The following is a 19811-nucleotide window of genomic DNA, read 5'->3' on the forward strand; positions in this document are numbered from 1 at the left end:
CTTGGGTGGGGGATCATAGCAGCACTTACAGTTCATTTAATACTTCCCACGTCATACTTAATCATTCAAAGCAGGGATAAATCAGGCAAAATGTGCATTTATGTCTCATGGCAAAGCTTTGTGTATTTTGGGAATATTCTGTTATTACATGTGTTGATAATATGAATGTGCACATCTGATCAAGGTCAAATCCTGAAATAAAAAGGTGAAGTTTACTCCACATGGACCATTGAGAAAACGCCAGGCAGGCTTTAAAAATAAGTTTGTTGTTGTCTTTCTGGTTGTACTTGTGTTTTCCTAATTATTTTGGACTCAGGTCTCCTGCATAGGAGCCAATTTATTTTATGGTTCCAGCTCATTTTGTGATATCTGATTTCTCATTAGTAAGATAAATATTTTCATTAATTCTTATCTCCAATATTTAGTCTAATTTCTCTTTGTGGTCAGCAAGTTGCCATTAGCCAAGATCCTAATAAAGAACAAGATTATCTTGGAGAGAAAAAAAATACCTCTTGTTGCTATTTCACACACTAAACATACAGTTTATTCCTTGTTTTTGCATTCTCTGTTGCAGTTATTTTGCACATTCTGCATATTTGCATATATAAGCATATGTTGTATGTTCCCACTGAATATTGTCTACGGTCAAATCAGCTGCTCCTGTGCAATCAGTGGCACCTGATGACGCTACAAAAGGCCCTTCCCCCATCTCTCTCTCTCTCAGCCAGCAGACTCAGCAGAGGTTCGTTGACTGGCATTTTTGGGTTTCCTTCACATTATGATGTTACATGTTGGGCTTTTACAATACAGGATTGCTATTTTTTTATTATACACCAAGGGTTGAGAAGGATTGTGTTTTGTTGCCTTTCTTGCTACAGAGTGGCATAAATTATTTTGGGCATTACAGGTAAACCCTCTAAAAAAAGTTGTTGTTTTTTTTGGTTTGAGGTAATCCTGAGTGGAAAAATGTGTGCAGTTTTTAAAGTTGTGTGGATATTGGTGTACCTCAGAGGAGGTGGTTAGGCATAAGGTAGTTTCTGGTTAGGTAGTGATGGACTGAACTTTGTGTGTGTGGTGTTTAGCACTATTTGTGATGAGAGAGCATTATGTTTTGCTTCTATGTGTAGTTAAATGCGACTTTGTTCAGCAGAGGTGGGTAGACTAACCAAAAACTGTACCCAATTAAAATTTACTTTATAGACTGTAATACACACTCAAGCAGAAGTAAAAGCAAACACCAAAATAGCTACTTGAGTCTGACAATATAAATAATAAAAATGTTAATGACAAATAATTTTAAAAAAACACTTAAAATGTACTATTGAAAAAGAAAAACAGAGCTTCTTTGAGGTGAAGGTGAAGACTCTTGATCAGCTTAAACAGTTGAGTCACCTTGAAAAGCTGCATACCTGAGGCTGTTGCTTCCCATTTAATTGAACAAAAGTAGAGAAAGATACAGTGCAAAGTGCAACCTCAGAGAGTTTGTTTCTTTTCTAAGAAACCTGAACATATTGTGGCAGATTGTCCTATGTTGAGTAAGAAGCAGAAAAATGCTAAGCCTGGGGCACTGGTGAAAACTGTGTGTAGCTCCAATACATTACAACTCCACTATGATGAGGAGGACCTGGCCTCAACACACTGTCCATCATGAGGTGTTCTTTTAGTCTACCTTTCAAAATTAGAATGAGAAAATAGACAAAAAAATAATTCAGTCCCTTTTATTATACATATTTATAAATACAAGAAAAAAGTAAACAAATAGAACAAATTTTGGCTTTGGTTTTGTGAGTTATTTCATTGTTTCAGGCTCATTAGTCATCATCCAGACAAGGAAAAGTGACAAAAGATAAATCAAGGTATTTCTTGGCAAGCTGGGGAGTTTCAACAAGGGAAGGACTTGGAGGCAGAGGCTTTGAATCAGCAGGTGAAGGACTTGGAGGCAGAGGAATATCACAAGCTATTATGTTGAGAGGCTTGGACATCAAACAGGCCACTTCATCATCCAGAGAAGGAAAGCCAATGTTTCTCAAATCTGGGTACTTCTTGTCTGGAGTGTGCACCATGTGAAGTGCAGTGGCAGCAGGTGGAGGAGTTGGAGGCAGTGGAACCACACAAGCCATTTTGCTGAGAGGCTTTGGCACCGTTTCAGTGTCCACATCAAGAAAAGGAAACCCGGTCAAACCCAGGTGCTTCTTCTCAGGAGTGTACACATGAGGTGCAGCATCAGCAGGTGGAGGACTTGGAGGCAGTGGAATCTCATGAGGCAACAGTTTGTGACACTTTGGTTCAATGTCATCATCCAGAGAAGGGAACCTAATGCAAGACAAATCTGGGTACTTCTTCTCAGGAGTGTGTGCTATGTGAAGCACAGCATCAGTAGGTGGAGGACTTGGAGGCAGTGGAATCTCATGAGGCAACAGTTTGTGACACTTTGGTTCAATGTCATCATCCAGAGAAGGAAACCTAATGCAAGACAAATCTGGGTACCTCTTCTCAGGAGTGTGTGCTATGTGAAGCACAGCATCAGTAGGTGGAGGACTTGGAGGCAGTGGAACATCGTGAGGCAACAGGCTGGGACGCTGTAGTTCATCGTCATCATCCAGAGAGGGAAACCCAATGCAAGACAAATCTGGGTACCTCTTCTCAGGAGTGTGTGCTATGTGAAGCACAGCATCAGTAGGTGGAGGACTTAGAGGCAGTGGAACCTCGTGAGGCAACAGGCTGGGACGCTGTAGTTCATCTTCATCATCCAGAGAGGGAAACCCAATGCAAGACAAATCTGGGTATTTCTCATAAAAGTGTGCCACATGGAATGCAGTGTCAGCAGGTGGAGGACTTGGAGGAAGAGGAATCTCGTGAGGCAGCAGTTTAGGAGGCTTTGGCATCAAACAGGCCACTTCATCATCTAGAGAAGAAAACCCTATGTTTTTCAAATGTGGGTACTTCTTCTCAGGAGTGAGTACCATGTGAAGCATAGCATCAGCAGGTGGAGGACTTGAAGGCAGTGGAACCTCATGAGGCAACAGGCTGGGATGCTTTAGTTCATCATCCTTAGCCAGAGAATGAAACCCGATGTAAGATAAATCTGGGTACTTCTTCTCGTTAAAGTGTCCCACATGGAATGCAGCATCAGCAGGTGGAGGACTTGGAGGAAGAGGAACCTCATGAGGCAGCAGGTTAGGAGGCTTTGTCATCAAACAGGCCACTTCATCATCCAAAGAAGGAAACCCTATGTTTTTCAAATCAGGGTACTTCTTCTCAGGGGTGAGCGCCATGTGAAGTGCAGCATCAGTAGGTGGAGGACTTGGAGGCAGTGGAACCTCATGAGGCAACAGGTTGGGATGCTTTGGTTCAATGTCATCATCCAGAGAAGGAAACCTAATGTAAGACAAATCTGGGTACTTCTTCTCAGGAGTGTGCACTATGTCAGCAGGTGATGGACTTGGAGGCAGAGGAACCTCACAAGGCATCAGGCTGCGAGGCTTAGACATAAAAAAGGCCACTTCATCATCCAGAGAAGGAAACCCCATGTTTGACAAATCTGGATACTTCTTCTCCATTGTCTGTGGAGGTGGCGGACTTGGAGGCAAATGGACCTCATGGGGCAGTGGGCAGACATTTGCAAGTGCTGCATCCTGCAGAGACAGAAAGATTTTTTTTTAATTGAAGTACATTTTTCAACTTATTTGACATAGGTACAGGAAGTTAGAGGTGGTTTCTGGACAGCCATGCCTGTGTTGCTGCTCTTGGCCATGTTGCAGACTTATTCAGGTCTGCTGGTCCTCTGCTTTCTGGCAGTGGAACCTCCTCAGCATGAAAGAAAACAGAGTAGTAGTATTTTCTTGGGGGAAGTGGTGTAGGGGCTGCCCCTTGAAAGCTGCACACTCTGCAAAAATGGTGTCAGCAGTTGATTACAATGCAAAAAAGATAACAAGGGGCTCATTAGTAGTAGAGTATTTAATGCATTTTATTAAATGGGTAATGTTAAATGCTGAGCCACAGTAAGTATATCACATGTAGCACATTAAAACATGTATATTGTAACTTATATGTGAAGTTATTTGAAGTCAAATACAAGACTTACCTGTCAGTTTTGTGATAAGGACCTGCACTAAAGTGCATTTTACTGACATGTGATCCATAGGCCCCTTGTTGTTGTTGGGACTCTACAAAACTGTTCATGTGATGGCTGTTCACCTAAGAAAAAGTGATATTTTGTTATTAATTTGTTCATTGAGAATGCTGTCAAACTCATCATTTACTGTTCAGAAAATTGAAACAAAGACAACATTAACTCACCTTTCTCTGAGCCTTCAGTAGGCTTGGGTCAGACCAAAGACCCATGGTGGATTTGGTTTGACAGTCTGTCAAATTACTTTTGCAATCTGTGTTGCAATCAAGGTACAATTTTCATAAAATACTGTGCAAAATACTGTGTTTCGTTAAATTATCGATGTTCTGAGTAAAGTTCAAGGTAACAATGTTTCTGTGTCTGTCCAGATGCTGTGCATTGAGGAGAGTGACTGCAGAATCCTCCTGGCTCCAGAATACAATGTGTTCCAGAATACAGCGATGAGTTTGGCTTCATGTTGCTCCCATAATTATATTAAACATTGAAGTTCATATAATAATAAAAGTTAGTGAGAAATAGTAATGATAAATAACTTTCACTCTGCAGTGCAATTTAATTTTCTTTAATAGCCCTTACAATATTAAATACAACATAACCACACATCATTGCCACAAATCAAGGCCCTAAAAATAATGCTATAACACCACATTTAATGTAGCTTCAACAAAAAACAAAACATTTTAAGCTTTATTATGGTCTTTTTTGCTGCAAGACTGTTGTATTGTAATGTTAATGTAATGTAATTGTATTGTAACTTTCAAGTGTCCATGTTCCTATGTTCACTCCCTGTAAACTGACATTTTTACAGATAAAATACATACAAAATACTTTATACTAAATTTGAATATACTGTGTACTGTATATTGAATATTTGTAAGTAAAACTGGAAATGTTTTCTTTTTCTAGTTTTCAAATATCAGTTTTGCATGTGTAAGATGATTTGGTTTCATCCCTTAAAATTGCTTATTCCGCTTAAAACTCCACTTGATATTTATATGACAATAGTCATAACTGCCTACAATAGTGTATATTACCTCTTTTTGGTGGAGCTGACTCCAGGGACTTAACATACCCAACATGCATTTTCATTTACCTATCTCACATACTGAGAGTGAGGTGGCAGTTTAGTGGTTTTATCAACAGACCTGTGATGTCCAGAAGCGGCCACGATCATGTTTAAAGTCACTGCAGCTCACTCTGGGGTTTGTGGATTTGGCAGGACTTGCACTTAAGTATCTGAAGGTCAAACACATCAACCTGCAGCAGGCCGGAGCTGGATTCACTCATCAAAGCCTCCATAGTGTCAACTCCCACACCAACAAATCTGCGACTGGAAGGACGGGATGACAGGAGACTTTTTTATATCGTGCTGTGGAGATTGTATCATCACAAAATACGTCTGTATCTAATGTCTGAAATTAGTACATTTTAGTACAATTCTCCTTTTTGAAAAGGGATTTTAATAAATAGTTATTCGGCAAATAAATAATTAGGAAACTTGCATCAAGTCCATGAGTTTTTAGAAAACATCCTTCTCATAGAAATGGCAAAAGGCCATCTTTTATTCTATGCAGGAGTTGAGTATAGGGGAAGGTGCTGCCAGTTGTCCAGTCCATGAAACACAGTCTGTTTCAAAAAACTATTGTCTCTGGTACAGCATATCACTCACCTTAAAGTGCCTCTTTTCAAGTTCATACTTCATTCTACTGTTCATCATAAAGTTTTGCCCTCAAGTCTGATCACATAAACTGCACAATAACCCACATTTATCAATCTGCATCTCAGGGAGTCACAGGTCAAGTTTTGATGTGGCACTGCCCCTAGTGACCAAACCAGAATATTGTAAGTGCCACTCAGGATGTAATACACTGTTTATATAGGGGATTTTAACAGGTTTGGCAAGTAATTCATTGCTTTTACACGGTATAATGAGGGTTTTCAGCTCAAAAGGCCAAATTCACAGTTAACATTTTAAATGTGTGTGTGTATGTGTGGAGCACAGGAGAAAGGTGCTGCTAGTATTCCAGTCCATCGTGCCTGAAGTGTGTAGATAGGTTAGTTTGGTGCTCTGTGTTTTCTCTAACAATACCTCTCCTCTTCAGCCTATCTGCCTTTGTATCTGTGACAGATTCGCCCACACATTGACGGCACAGGGGTGTCAATCTGGTTTCTCTAGCCTGCGTTATCTTGCACACACACACACACACACACACACACACACACACACACACACACACACACTCTCTCTCTCTCTTCTCTGTCTTCCTCTACCACTTCTCACTCACCTTCTGGCTTCCAAGTGCCCCTTTCCCCTTTGCTACTCTATCTGTCGACGTAGAGGACTGTGGCGAGGGTGCAGTTCAGTAGCAGTGGAGGGAGCCCTTTGTGTTTGTCAAGAGCAGTTTGGCAGGAGATCTTATCCCCCCGCACTGTTCTCTTCACAGCAGGAAAAGGTGGCTGAACTGCTTTCAGTGGGCTGCTAGTGTCAGACAGTTCAAGCTCAAACTCAGAGATACAATGTCAAGCTCAGTAGGCCAAGTGCAAAGTCTTTCCAAGTGGAAAGCTCTTTCAAACATCTCTTAACCTGGAGGTCATCGACCCTGTGTGTTGAGAAGCTAGTCACCCGTTTAAAAGCCTTGGGTTACATTCATAAAATCTCAAAAAATGAGAGCATCTTTTCCCTTCACAGAAAACCTGGTAGCTGAGTGTACCTTAACTCAGCACGAAAATTGTAGGTGGTCAATTTTCTCACTCAAGCAAGCATACAAGTACAACAATGATGAAACAGGTTGAAAACCCTGAATGGACAATTCCTTTTCCGCCGCAGACAGAGAGTATGGGTCAAAGGAAGAGTCTAGACCAGCTGTCTAAAACAAGAACTTGGCACTTGTTTTTTTCCAGGAAATTCTGAATGGGATTTTAACTGTGGGTTGGCTGTGCCAGATAAGCCTCCCCTCAAAAACTGGGTGAAGTCATGGCCTGAATATAGATGGTTGAATGTCATGTAGTATCTCATTTTCAACGATCTAAATTACATAAGAGCTTTCTTTATTTATCCTCACTGAATATGAATTCATGTTGTACCCCTAGAAAAAATATTACTTTGAAATGTAAGCTGGTGCAAATTCAATGCCTTGCTCAACAGCATTCATGCTTGCCAGCCCAACTCTTCTTTATGAACAGCCTGTCTACACACTTGATTGCTGTTCCCTCCACACAATAGATCATGGGTGATTTGTGAGTATTAAAGGTAGCAAAGGTCATCAGCTAGTAAGCCTGTGGTAAGAAGTGAATTCACAAAGCCCAATCCTTCAGTGAATACTACATTCAGCAGAACCGAAAGCTTTATTGATCGGCCTTACTACTAATGAGATTGGATGTAGAATTCCAAACACCACCAACATTCTTTTCTCACTAAATCATGGGATTAGATTGGCATACACATCCGTCTTATCCCCGCCTGTTAATATCCATATGTGTCAGGCAGCCTCCAGAGAACAAAGAAGCGTAAAGGAGAATGAGAGAAAGGTGGGATTGAATACAAGAAAAGACACACCTAACGGACTTATAGGGCTCCAGCTGAGGCTGTATGCTTGTGGTAGGGTCGCTCACAAAAGGGGAGAGAGATGAGGGCTGTGATGGGCAGGCCATCACATCCACTGGGGGACAAAAGAGCGGGGTGACAACCAGCCGATGGACAGAAGGTCCATTTCCACTCACACAAAGGAACCGGGGAGATGAAGCAGATTAGCAGCTCTTTATGCCCATTGTGAAGGCTCTAAATGATAAGATTTACCCCTTTTTCCATCCCTGCCTGTGTGCTGTGTGTGCACGCATGTGTGTGTGGAGGCTCACACAAAACATCACAAGCTCAGTTTCTTATGCACACACTCCATCAGGATATGCTTTCCCTTTTTTCTTCTTTCACATTCAGGTACATACACACATACTTTTCTTCTGAAGAGTCTTTTATTTATCCTCACTGGGGGAGAGAGATGCGACAGCTGGCTTTTGAGTCACTTCACTTCTTTTTTTACTAAACCCTGAATGTACACTTTGATGGGAAAAGCTCTTAACTTAAACCCCCTCGTCACTGAGAGACGATGTTCTTTATATGTGCCTTTGACTTGAAAATTACTCTTTTCAGTGGAAGAGGCACACATTGCTATAATGCCTTTTATCACACATTCACTGGCTTTAATACAGGAGTAAAATTATACACCATTAGCAATTAATAACATGCCATTATGTTACATTGTTATTATGTTCCATCTCCTGGAGTAGTTTTTTCCTCACCACCTGTGTGTATTGTCATAGTGGTTTTATGAACTATTGTTCATACATCAGCCTGTTGTCTACAGTGGTTTTCTTTGATCATGCCTTTGTATTTAGTGCCATCTACTGGTCAGATTTTAACATTGCAAGCTCTCATTTTACCTTATTTCATACAGTTACTTGTATAAAATACATTGTATCAGTCAAAGATATGCCTGGGTTGACGCTTGGTTTATGATGTAAATGTCATTTAAATTGAAAATATGTGACACAGTGTTGGAAGTGATAGAAATTGGCTTAATTAGGTTCAAGGCTTTTTATTTGTCATATAGGCATCAAATACATTCTGTAAATAATGGCAGTGAAATGCTGTCTGTTGTGGCTCGGCCCACCATACAAGATAATAATATCAAAAGGACTAGAGACAAATAAATAAATAATGAAAGCAGAAATGAACAAAAGGACACACGCAAAAACAAGAAAAAAAGCAGTATCAAGCAGTATCAACTTGAGGTAGTAAGGCTTGAGGTGTTTTGAAGTTTTCTATGAAGGATTTTTTAAGGTGGGCACAGATCAAGGTACATGAATTTCTGCAAATATTGTCATTAATGAGAGTCTGTGCAATTGTGCAGAGCACAACTATAAAGTTACATAAGACCATATTGGGCTCAGCAATGCTCTTTTTCATTGAATTGCTAATTGATTGAATTTAATTTTCATTGGTTGAATATAACTAATTACATTTACTTAAGTACTGTATTTAAATACTATTCTGAAATACTTGTAATACACTTTTTGTTGCTGCATTTCCACTTTACAGTACTTCATATTTCTGCCCATTAAGAGGGAAATACTGTAGGCCTTCTTACTTCTCTCCACTACATTTATCTGGCAGGTACTACTTAGGCCCTCTTTTCAGATTAAAAATTTAATGCAAAACATATGGTCACCAAGTCAAATATGAAGCATTGTTATCGATTAAACTACCCAACCGTACATAAAGTAGTTTGACAACATTAAAATGTCGCCTACATGTTAATGCATCAGTAAAAAGGAGCCATTTTGTGCAAAGAGTATTTTCATTTTACTTGACCTTTATTAAGTACATTTTGCTGATAACATTTACGTATTTTTTTTTAAATGTGAATTTTTCCTCTTTCTTTTTACATGTGTTCTGTGCCCATATTGCACCCTTTTTTTCATGAGTCAACTCTGTTTTCATCCTCTGGGGGGCGCTCAGGTTCAGGCCATGAGTCCAGCATGAGTCAAATATTGTTGTGTAACTAATATTAAGCGCCTATTGCTAAGTCATGCACGGGAGATGCTAGGTTTGATAAACTGGAGGGACGAACTCTCGCGAGGTTATGGTAAAGTACTAGGGTTAATAATCTCGCGATAATTTCTTTCCGGCTGCTCCGATCCAGCACCAACCATCGACATGGATAGCTGTTGTTTAACATGCACGCTACAAGGACAACCACCTTAGCAGCATGAGTACACACAGTAGACGGCAGGTATGAGAGACACACAGCTATATACCACTTGTACTCTCACTTCTCAGTCACAGTGTAAGTTTTTGTTCGTGTTAAAGCTGTGATATAGCTGATTAAGATAGCCGACAGCTAATAGTTAGTTTTATAGCTAGCTCCGCTGAAGTAACCTCTGTTATTGACAAGCGGCGTTCAAGTACCTGTGAAGTTGACAGCAACCGCCTGGCAAATAAGGTAATGTTTCAACTGGTAACATGTATTTTAGACCATATAAACCACATGTTAATATTGCTTTAGCCTGTTGTCCCTTAAGCTTCTCATGTTTAATATGTGGGAGAGGGTGTATCAACAGTTTTATATTTGTTATTCATATGAAGTGTCTCTGTAAACTATTGTGCCCACACCCTTAGGAAATGTGTGGCATATGGGTGTTGTGGTGTAAATTTATAACCCGCAGCTAAATCTGGAGCAATAGTGAACCATGAGTCTGTCACTGAAACCTAATATAGCAATAGCCTGCCAAGTTTGTGTAGAGAGTCTGAAAGAGAGTGACATTTGCATTGTTATTTTAGTCAAAGGCGTGCAGCCTTCTTGACGTTTAAGCTGTTACATTCAGATTTAATAATATTTAATTTGCAGTGAATCTCAAAGTGCTACAGCATTAATAACATAACATAAAGAGAATAAACAAAACTGTGGTTCTGCATCTGTAAAATCTATAAAAATGATTTGTCTCTTTCCAGCTGCAGCCATGCTGGTACAGAGCTACTGTGAAGCCAATTCCTCCATCTCCCACACGTGGGTGGATGAGGGCATCTCCCCCTGCTTCTACTTCACACTGGTCCCTTCGGTTCTTCTCACCATCGCTTTCTTCCTCGGCACCATCCACTGCATATGCTTTCAGAAGTATGGCACCGCAATGGAACCCAAGTTCATACCGCGCTCTCGCCTCTATGGCCTCCAGCTGGCCATCTCCGTCCTTCTCCTTGTCCAGTTTTTGAGCGGGATGGTGTGGCGAGTTGCCAGCGGAGGGGAGCTCCCAGGCTATGTGGTGCTTTATGGCTGCTTTTCTGCACTGGGCTGGGTATGGGCTACTGCCTTGCTTCGGGTGGAGAGACGCAGGGTCCTAGTGATGGATCGGACCAGGGGCCACAGTGCAGCTCTGCTGCTGTTCTGGGCTGTGGCGTTCTCAGCTGAGAACCTGGCTTTCGTCTCATGGTACAGTCCGCACTGGTGGTGGGGCCTTGATAACAATGAACAACAGGTGAGAGAAGATCATATATGATCTTTTTTAAAAATCAGCTTATAAAAAAATCAACTATCCATGTTGCCATGCCTGACATGCTTGAGGGTACTCTTACAACTCAAGTCTATAATTTTAGCCTCACTATGCCTGACCACAGTTTGTAGGTGGTGAACTATTTTCAGACAGGGTTTGGTCAAAATATTGTATACTGCATGCTGCACCTAGAGCAGTTTTCTTCAAGTTGAAGCAAGTTTATCTCCATTCCTGTCAATCTGTGGTCAACTTTATTTCTCTTGTGCTGATCTAAGAAGGCACAAATAGAATAATAAAATTCTATAAAATAGAGTCCCCTTATTCTGCATTATGATAAAAGTCTATCATTTCTGTTAATATCTTATAATGTAAGTGGTGTGTATTTTAACAGTCTAATGGGCCAATGGTTGGTTATTTATAAAAAGATAAATATGTCTTTTGGGTCACTGCAATGAAGGCTGTTTATCCTGTCTTGTTTAAAATATAACAATGTACCCACCCAGCAAATAAAGGAAGACAAGCTTGCATGCAGAAATACATAATGCTTACGGTAGTGTGAGACAGACTGTTTTTTGCTGAGTCATTGCACCAGTCTGACTTTCACATCCCAAGAGCTACACTGTCAACCTATGAAATCATAAAACAAAATCTTGCCCCTCCCAGTCAGTCAGTAGCAGGAGGTCAAACCTTGTGGTTATATAATTGTCAGCATTTTAAATGTCTTTTATTATTCTTTGTACAATGTGATCTGTCTTTAACTTAGAATGTTGTTTTGTACAGTAGTACTCCTCTGTTTTGCTCAATTTGGTCCCTCATTATCAGTCTAAATCCCCCACTCTTTTTATTCCAGTTTACTGGAATAAAAATAGAATTATTTCTGATAGTAAATTATATGTCCTAATTACATCAGAGGCTTGTTCACTTTTTAATAAAAGACATATCTAATGCAGTCATCAGTGTAGTAATTTTCTCATACACAATTGTGTTATGAGCATTAAATTTCCATCTGTCCAGTATCACATGCTGTGTAACTGATGTGGCATCCATATTGATCTGTTTTAACTGTCTATGAACCCCTCAGGTGCAATTTGCTCTGTGGCTGATGCGCTACATTGGCACGGGGCTACTCTTCTTCATTGGTCTCAAAGCTCCTGGGTTGCCACGGAGACCCTACATGCTACTGATAAACGAAGATGAGCGGGACGTAGAACACAGCGGACAGGTATTAATGCATTTAAAGGTTCCCACGATCTGAGGCATCTTTTGAAGGATCTTTTGACCTCTATTTGGCAACAATATTTCAAAGTTTCACCCCTTAGATATACCCTGTTCTCTGCTGTTATAGACGATCCAGTGCTGTTATCATATGTTTCTCTATCTCAGAGCCTGCTGGGCAGAACAGAAGAGAACGAGTCTACTTGGAGGGATTTCTGGAAGAAGATCCGCCTGCTCATACCGTACATGTGGCCCCGGGGCAGCATCTTCCTCCAGCTACTGGTCCTCTTCTGTTTGGGGCTGCTGGGAATCGAGAGGGCTATCAATGTCTTTGTTCCCATATACTACAAAAATATTGGTGAATAACATATCTTTTTACCGAGCCCAGTAGACTGAAATATTCATTTATTTCACAGCTGCTTCTACAAATACACATAGAGACTTGTAGACAGACTCCTTAAGTTCAACATGCACTGTTCCTCAAGATATACGATGTGATGAAATTGAAACATCCTTCTCCTGATAGCTTCGAGCCTCCTGAGGGCCAGAACACCTTCAGAAGTTCTCTTGTTTCATATATCATTTCTTATTTCATATATCATCATTTCTTGTTTCATATGTCATGTCTAGTTCAAACACCTGACCTTCTGACTTTATTCTGATTTACCTTTATGTCTTTCTCCCTCTCTCAGTGAATGAACTGACTGATGGCAGCAGCTGGCATACTGTGGCCACTACAGTGTGTATTTATGTCTTTCTCAAGCTCATGCAGGGCGGAGGAGCAGGTAAGTCTTGATACAGAACTATGAGAGTGGGCTCTGTAGTAGATAAATGCTCTGAAAGATACTGCTCATTGATAACATTCCCCACTTTTGTCTTTGCCTCCTCCCAGGTGCCTCAGGGTTTGTCAGTAACCTGCGCTCCTTCCTGTGGATTCGGGTGCAGCAGTTCACCAACCGTGTGGTTCAGGTGCGTCTGTTTGCCCACCTGCACTCCCTCTCCCTGCGCTGGCATCTGGGCCGCAAAACCGGTGATGTGCTGAGAAGCATCGACCGTGGTACCTCCTCCATCAACAGCCTGCTCAGGTAAGATGGCACTAAATGTGATTGAAGTAATAAATATCAGAATAATGAATGAGTGGTTGACTTTTTAACAAAACCGCACTACTCAGCTACACAATCTGGCAGTTTGTCAAATAATTTAACTAAAACGACTTCTGTCTGTACAGTTTTGATACCAACATTTAGCGATTCTTAATATATATGTATATAGTGGGACCAGGGTCTTTTCAGAATCCATGTGTTTATGTGGACTTTCATTCTCCTATTTTAATTTGAAGAGGATATTTACTAAACTATCTGTATTTTCCCGCAGCTACATAGTGTTCAGCATCTTCCCAACCATCGCTGACATTGTCATTTCCATCATTTACTTCATCACCTATTTCAATGCGTGGTTTGGTCTTATTGTCTTCGTCTGCATGGCCCTGTACCTCAGTAAGTAGCGCACATCAGACACATTTCTGTAATACCACCTGTGATGCTACATAATAAGTTCAACTGAGTTTAATTAATAATTTAAAAAGTTGAACATAGCCACAGATAAAATGTTTAAATCTTCCTTCCGTCCACCAGCTCTGACCATCATCATCACTGAATGGAGAACCAAGTACAGACGAGACATGAATCAGCAGGACAACAATGCCAAGTCCAAGGCTGTGGACTCTTTGTTAAACTTTGAGACGGTACGTTAAACTTTTTGTCGTCTGTTGTGATTCATCAAGACATCTTAAGATGTCAAACTTTATTGTGTTTTTTGTCTGTTAAATAGGTAAAATACTACAATGCGGAGAACTATGAGGTCGGCCGTTTTGAGGATGCCATCTTAAAATATCAGGTAAGTCACAGGTGTTTATTTATGATAATAACCAATTAAGCAGTTACAAATCTAGCCTAAACAGTGCCTGCATCTTCATCTGCTGTTTTAGTCTAGCAGAATACTGAATGCAATCCTTGCCACTGGCATAATGTGTTGTTCTGCATCAATCAAAACAAACCTGTAGGAACACTACACATACCGTCTGTCCAGTTATCGCTGCCTTTAAGATTGCCATCAGTGCCAAGCTGCACAAGATGCTGTGTGGAAGCAAATTAGCAAGTTGACCAGCAGCAGATGGCCAAACCCTCTAGGAGAGATGATTATTTATGTCAGCTTTAGTTTCAAAACAAAGAAAATAATAAAAACACGAAAATAACACAGTTGATTCCAGCAAGAAAATACATTCCCTGTTCATCGTGATAGCTCACTGGGAGCTGGAATAAAGAACTTCTTGTCTGCATTAAGCAGACCGTGAAGACTTGGACCGGGCTATGTTTTTGTTTTGGTAATATGGCTTCTGTGTCTAATGGCTCTGCTGACCCTCTACTCTAGGTGTCAGAGTGGAAGACCCAGGCGTCCTTGGCCTTCCTCAACCAAACACAGAACCTCATCATCGGATCAGGCCTGCTGGCCGGCTCCCTGCTCTGTGCCTACTTTGTGACTGAAGGAAAGTTTCAGGTACTGATCACAACGTCATGTTATCTCATGATGTTATCATTACATATAGTCCAAAATATGCTGACATGAAATTGCTAATGTTCAAGAATAAGAATTCTGGTTTGAAGTGTACCATTCAGTTTGATCATTTAAAAAAAAAAAAATCCTCTTATCCTAGGTTGGAGATTTTGTTCTCTTTGGTACTTACATCATCCAGTTGTACACCCCTCTCAACTGGTTTGGTACCTACTACAGGTAAGAAGAGGCAGAAACAGCTGAAATTGCCTTAAAGATTCTTAATTGTGGTTCAGTTAGAAATTGAGAATGAGCCTGAATCATTACTGAGTGAACAGCTGTTCAAGTTTATGTTTTGACCTAAATTGGCCTCAGCTCTGGAAGAACTTACTTTCAACACAAGTTCTGTGCTTCTAATTGGCTCTTGCTTTTGTTACTAACTGTTGACTCTTGTTTTTATTGCAGAATGATCCAGAATTCGTTCATTGACATGGAAAGCATGTTCAAACTTTTTGAAGAGGAGGAAGAGGTATATTTGAAACTGAACAATGTTTGATCTGTGCTGTATTATGATCCACTATTTTTAAATTTGCTCTCTTTGTTCCCTCATGTAGGTGAAAGATGAAGTAAATGCAGGGAATCTTCTCTACAAACTAGGAAAAGTGGAGTTTGAGAATGTTTACTTCAGCTACACTAATGGGTTGGTTGGCATTTGTTTTGATAGCCTGGTTAGAAATGTTAAAAAGTTTTTAACTAGATGTAAGCCAAAGTGTTGATACAAGACTCAGTACTTACATTTCTGTACTGTTTTACAGCAAGGAGATTCTTAAGGATGTTTCCTTCACTGTACTGCCTGGACAGACAGTTGCCTTGGTAAGTCTGAGGAACATATTTAAGTCAAAATAGATTTTTCCCTCTGCTCATTTATGCAACCTGTGTTAAAGTATTCTCTGTTAAGACTGTACCATCAGCTGTTTTCCTGTTTATTTCCTCAGGTGGGACCGTCAGGGTCTGGGAAGAGCACTATTATTAGACTTATCTTCCGTTTCTATGACGTTCATGGAGGCTGCATTCGTATCGATGGCCAGGATATATCGAAAGTAAGTGTTTGGCACCAGAGCCAGCACACGAACCTCAGCTTCATAAATTAAATTAGAGTTCAAACTGTGTCTCTGTGATACATTAACAATTAAATTTAACATAATAAGCACAATATTGACAATGACACAGTTGGATAATTTAATATAGCAGCCCCAAAGCTAAATAGTAAGATCCACTAGCTGTTAGAAGGCACTGTAAATCATTTAATGTCCTAATGACATCATCTAACTGCTATTAGCATAAATTAGTCCACAATTTATGCGTCTCTTGAGATTACAGAGAGCAAGGGAAGCCCAGTGCCTTCCATAAAGCTGTTTGTGTTTCAAGGCACACTCTGGATTAGTGATTACTTTTGTCTTCACTGTGTTTCTGCAGGTGAAGCAGACATCTCTGCGAGCTCATATTGGTGTGGTCCCCCAGGATACTGTGCTTTTCAACGACACCATCCGGGACAACATTCGTTACGGTCGCATCTCTGCTAGCGACCAGGAGGTGGAGGAGGCTGCCATCGCTGCTGATATCCACAGTAAAATCATGACATTCCCTGAAGGTAATTTATAGATTAACCCTTCTGTGATATTCAGCATTGTGACTTTGTTTTAAAGCAATCTCCTATGTTGCAAAAACCATTTTTACCATCTACTTTTATTATTCTCTGGCAGGTTATGATACGCAGGTGGGTGAAAGAGGTCTGAAGCTGAGTGGAGGAGAGAAGCAAAGGGTGGCTATAGCCAGAACTATCCTCAAAGCACCACAGATTATCCTGCTGGATGAGGTGAGATTAAAGAAGGAGTAATGGTATCTGACTATGCAAGCAGGTACATGACCAGAAGTGTCATTGCATATCGTTATTTACGAATCAATGGGGGCTCAGCTAACTTGTTTCACTACTGATCAACTTTGAATGACTGAAGTTATTGCTTTTATTTCCAATTTTAAAATATGCTGTCTCTCCGCAGGCCACATCTGCATTAGATACACAGACAGAACGCAACATCCAGGCCTCACTGGCTAAAGTCTGTGCTAACCGTACAACAGTTGTTGTAGCTCACAGGTAAAAGATACTGAGATGCTTTAGTTTTTCTTTTGCCTTCGTTTAAGAAAATCTGGGATTTTGTTTTGATGAGTTGTGTCCCTTTTTTGTTTATATAATAGGTTGTCTACCATCATCGGAGCAGACCAGATTCTGCTTATCAATGAGGGTCGGATTGCTGAGCGAGGACGGTAAGTGTGTGCCTATTGCTCTGAATTACATACTGACGACCATATAAAAGTTGTTCACTGAACTGTAAGTAACTCACTTTTTCTCCATCCAAGACATGAGGAATTGCTGCTCAAGGGAGGCATGTATGCAGACATGTGGATGAAGCAACAGCAGGCCCAGGATGTGGATTCCTCATCAGACACAGAAGCCAAAGACCGCAAGTCTGAGAAGCTGCAGCCGCCATCATCCTCTTCAGGCCACCACGGCCACTGAATGTTTATTTTTGTTTTGTTTTGTAAGAGAACTCTACATTTTTAATTCCCCTACCCCTTTTTAAAGTTGATAGATAATTTCAACATCATGGAACACTCAGCTAGGTGAAAGTGTTACATATTTTTAGTTTTGCAACTGAATGTGCAATGAGAGGTCATGGAGACAAGAGACACTGCCTTAAAACAAGGAAGAACAAACACTCCTGAAGTGTTTAAATGTAGACACAGATAAAGACAGTCTTTTTCCACTAAGTTATACCCAAGGTTTTTATGTAGGAACAGGAGCAAAAATGTCAAACTATTACAAAGCATGTAATAGTGTAAAAAGCAGATGCAGATACTTATGGTGGGTTTTTTTTTTTAATAACTTCATTATAAGACTGAAGACTGAAAACATGCTGAGTCATGGCTTCACAGGGCGACACCCTGAGTGCTTAAATTTGTAGAACCTGACTGAACTTGTTGGAATATTATTATTATTATTATTATTATTAGAATGACCTCTGCCACGTTTTTAATGTTGTTTGTCTTTATATTTTTTTAATTAAACTTTTGTTAGTTTAAGCTGTCTGATTGTCTGTGAACTGGCATTTTCTTTTTCCGTTGTAGCTGAACTGGCATTTTCTTTTCCCGTTGTAGCTTAAAATAATGTATGACCTGAGTCTTACATTATTGTAACGATACGAAAGGGAGCACTGCGAGAAGTGAGGGAATAAAACACTCTAATTAGAGCCTCAATACTGAATCTTGTTTAATTGAGAGGCTAAAGATTGAAAACTGAATAATATCATGTGAATGACATTGGGTCTGTATACAAGCTGTCAGGGACTGTTTTAATTTTCTACGTTTTTAGTAGTTGGTTTCTAAGCTCTGCTGTTATTTAAAGTGATATTATTTAAAGTAAATGTGTAAGCATCTGTATACATTTGATTATCAAGGTAATGTGGGGTGTGATTAGCTGATTGTCGTGTGTTCTAAATTGTTGTCAAGAATTAATGAATACACAAGTTAAGGGAAAATGTGACAATTGTGTGTGAATTTTTTTAAAGACTTTTTAGGTACACTGTTTCACACAAATGGCCTAAATCCATCTCTGCCTGTCCTTGGCAGTTATAGACAATAGACCTTTCTCATATGAGACATTTTAAATTGTTACATGGATATAAAGGAGCCGTCATTAAAGTCATAGATCTGTGGTTTTGCTGCTATAACATGTTAAATGTCTGGCATGAACAAAAGTATACCATCAAACTAAATAGCCCATGCAATAATACTGACCAGTATTCTCACCAAATGTATTCATAAGTATATATACAAAATTTCTAAATTTGCCTGTAATTTTATTTCTTAAATCTACCTCACAAATGGTATTGTTCATTATTATTACATTTTGTAAATATTCTGTTTTGTCTTGACTTATAAACAATAAAGGTGTTTCCAGATGTTCCAGTCTGTAAAATAAAAATACCAATCCAGTTTATATAAAATCATGTTATTATTATTCTATCACATTAGTTTTGTACTTTGTAGTATCCCAATGATTGAACAAAAACATTGCACCGCATCTTTCTGTCAAAGCAGCAGTCTGACATGATAAGTGATGGTTGTTCATGCCAACAGCAACATGTGTGTGTGCTGTAATGGCTTGATGTAAATGGCAGTAAGGAGTGTGTGGCTACCTAGTGATTAACTTTGATTCACATAAAGATTTTTTGACAGTTTGTGTCTTTGAATGTTCTTGCATGAGGCCCATATCAAATATTTTGTTTTAAATAATGTGTTAATTGATTGAATTAAAGTAAGCGTGAAGAATAGTGAGAGCTGCATGGTTAAGTACATTTCTTTATTACTACTACTGTTGTTGCCATCACTTGTTTATTTCTTGTTTTTTTTCTTTCTTGAACCTTACAAGTACAACTTTATTCTTGTAATATTACGACTTTATTCCCGTAATCTCAAAAAAATTAATACTTTCTCTCAGTGTGGCCCAACATTTATATGAATAAAACTTTTAAACTAGAAACATAATATAAGTTAAAAATACTTTCTTTACGTCAACAACTGTTGTGTAACTGTTCCGCATATGTCTGAAAGGAGACAAATATCTGGAGGCTTCAGTCATTACTGTCCTGGTGCAAAAAAACAAAAAAAATCCTAGGATAGTGTCGGAAAGACCAGCAATACACTGCCTTACTCTGCCTTTCATTGGCTAGTACTCATTTCCTTCGTTGGTAAGGTTAGTTACATTTGGGCATGTGGAGTGAGATGGATCAGGGTAAGAGCCAATCAGAGG

General features: G+C 39.7%; 2 protein-coding genes across 3 annotated transcripts; one reads left to right on the plus strand and one right to left on the minus strand.

The window, feature by feature from the left end:
* Positions 1–1702: 1702 nt before the first annotated feature.
* Positions 1703–4879, minus strand: LOC122976545 (nuclear pore complex-interacting protein family member B4-like). Its single transcript, XM_044345095.1, has 4 exons — positions 4300–4879; positions 4085–4197; positions 3733–3886; positions 1703–3635 (listed from the first exon to the last, which is right to left on the minus strand). The coding sequence occupies exons 1-4, from the start codon at positions 4342–4344 to the stop codon at positions 1812–1814; spliced, it is 2136 nt and encodes a 711-aa protein (XP_044201030.1). The 5' UTR covers positions 4345–4879; the 3' UTR covers positions 1703–1811.
* A 4914-nt stretch (positions 4880–9793) lies between these two features.
* abcb6a (ATP-binding cassette, sub-family B (MDR/TAP), member 6a) lies at positions 9794–19332 on the plus strand. 2 transcript variants are annotated; one of them, XM_044344234.1, is made up of 20 exons: positions 9794–9921; positions 10641–11161; positions 12258–12398; positions 12560–12749; positions 13084–13176; positions 13284–13476; positions 13766–13887; positions 14026–14135; positions 14222–14287; positions 14822–14947; positions 15105–15181; positions 15407–15470; positions 15556–15641; positions 15757–15814; positions 15937–16041; positions 16418–16592; positions 16705–16817; positions 17002–17096; positions 17198–17266; positions 17360–19332. In XM_044344234.1, exons 2-20 carry the CDS (start codon positions 10649–10651, stop codon positions 17517–17519), a joined length of 2556 nt encoding a protein of 851 aa, XP_044200169.1. In that variant the 5' UTR covers positions 9794–9921; positions 10641–10648; the 3' UTR covers positions 17520–19332. The 2 variants fall into 2 exon arrangements, with proteins under 2 accessions (XP_044200169.1, XP_044200168.1); XM_044344233.1 differs by having other exon boundaries at positions 9796–10131.
* Positions 19333–19811: the final 479 nt, after the last annotated feature.

The sequence above is a fragment of the Thunnus albacares genome, chromosome 24 (genome assembly GCF_914725855.1).
Source record: "Thunnus albacares chromosome 24, fThuAlb1.1, whole genome shotgun sequence".
In the NCBI taxonomy this organism is placed as follows: domain Eukaryota; kingdom Metazoa; phylum Chordata; class Actinopteri; order Scombriformes; family Scombridae; genus Thunnus; species Thunnus albacares.

Excerpts from the sequence above, each read along its gene's own strand:
- LOC122976545 (XM_044345095.1), bottom strand. The coding sequence starts at position 4,344 with ATGGGTCTTTGGTCTGACCCAAGCCTACTGAAGGCTCAGAGAAAG. Across the intron at positions 4,198-4,299 it reads TACTGAAGGCTCAGAGAAAG|GTGAACAGCCATCACATGAA; the intron begins GTGAGTTAATGT and ends ACTTTTTCTTAG. Across the intron at positions 3,636-3,732 it reads GGCCAAGAGCAGCAACACAG|GATGCAGCACTTGCAAATGT; the intron begins GCATGGCTGTCC and ends CTGTCTCTGCAG.
- abcb6a (XM_044344234.1), top strand. The coding sequence starts at position 10,649 with ATGCTGGTACAGAGCTACTGTGAAGCCAATTCCTCCATCTCCCACACG. Across the intron at positions 13,477-13,765 it reads TCCATCAACAGCCTGCTCAG|CTACATAGTGTTCAGCATCT; the intron begins GTAAGATGGCAC and ends ATTTTCCCGCAG. Across the intron at positions 16,593-16,704 it reads AATCATGACATTCCCTGAAG|GTTATGATACGCAGGTGGGT; the intron begins GTAATTTATAGA and ends ATTCTCTGGCAG.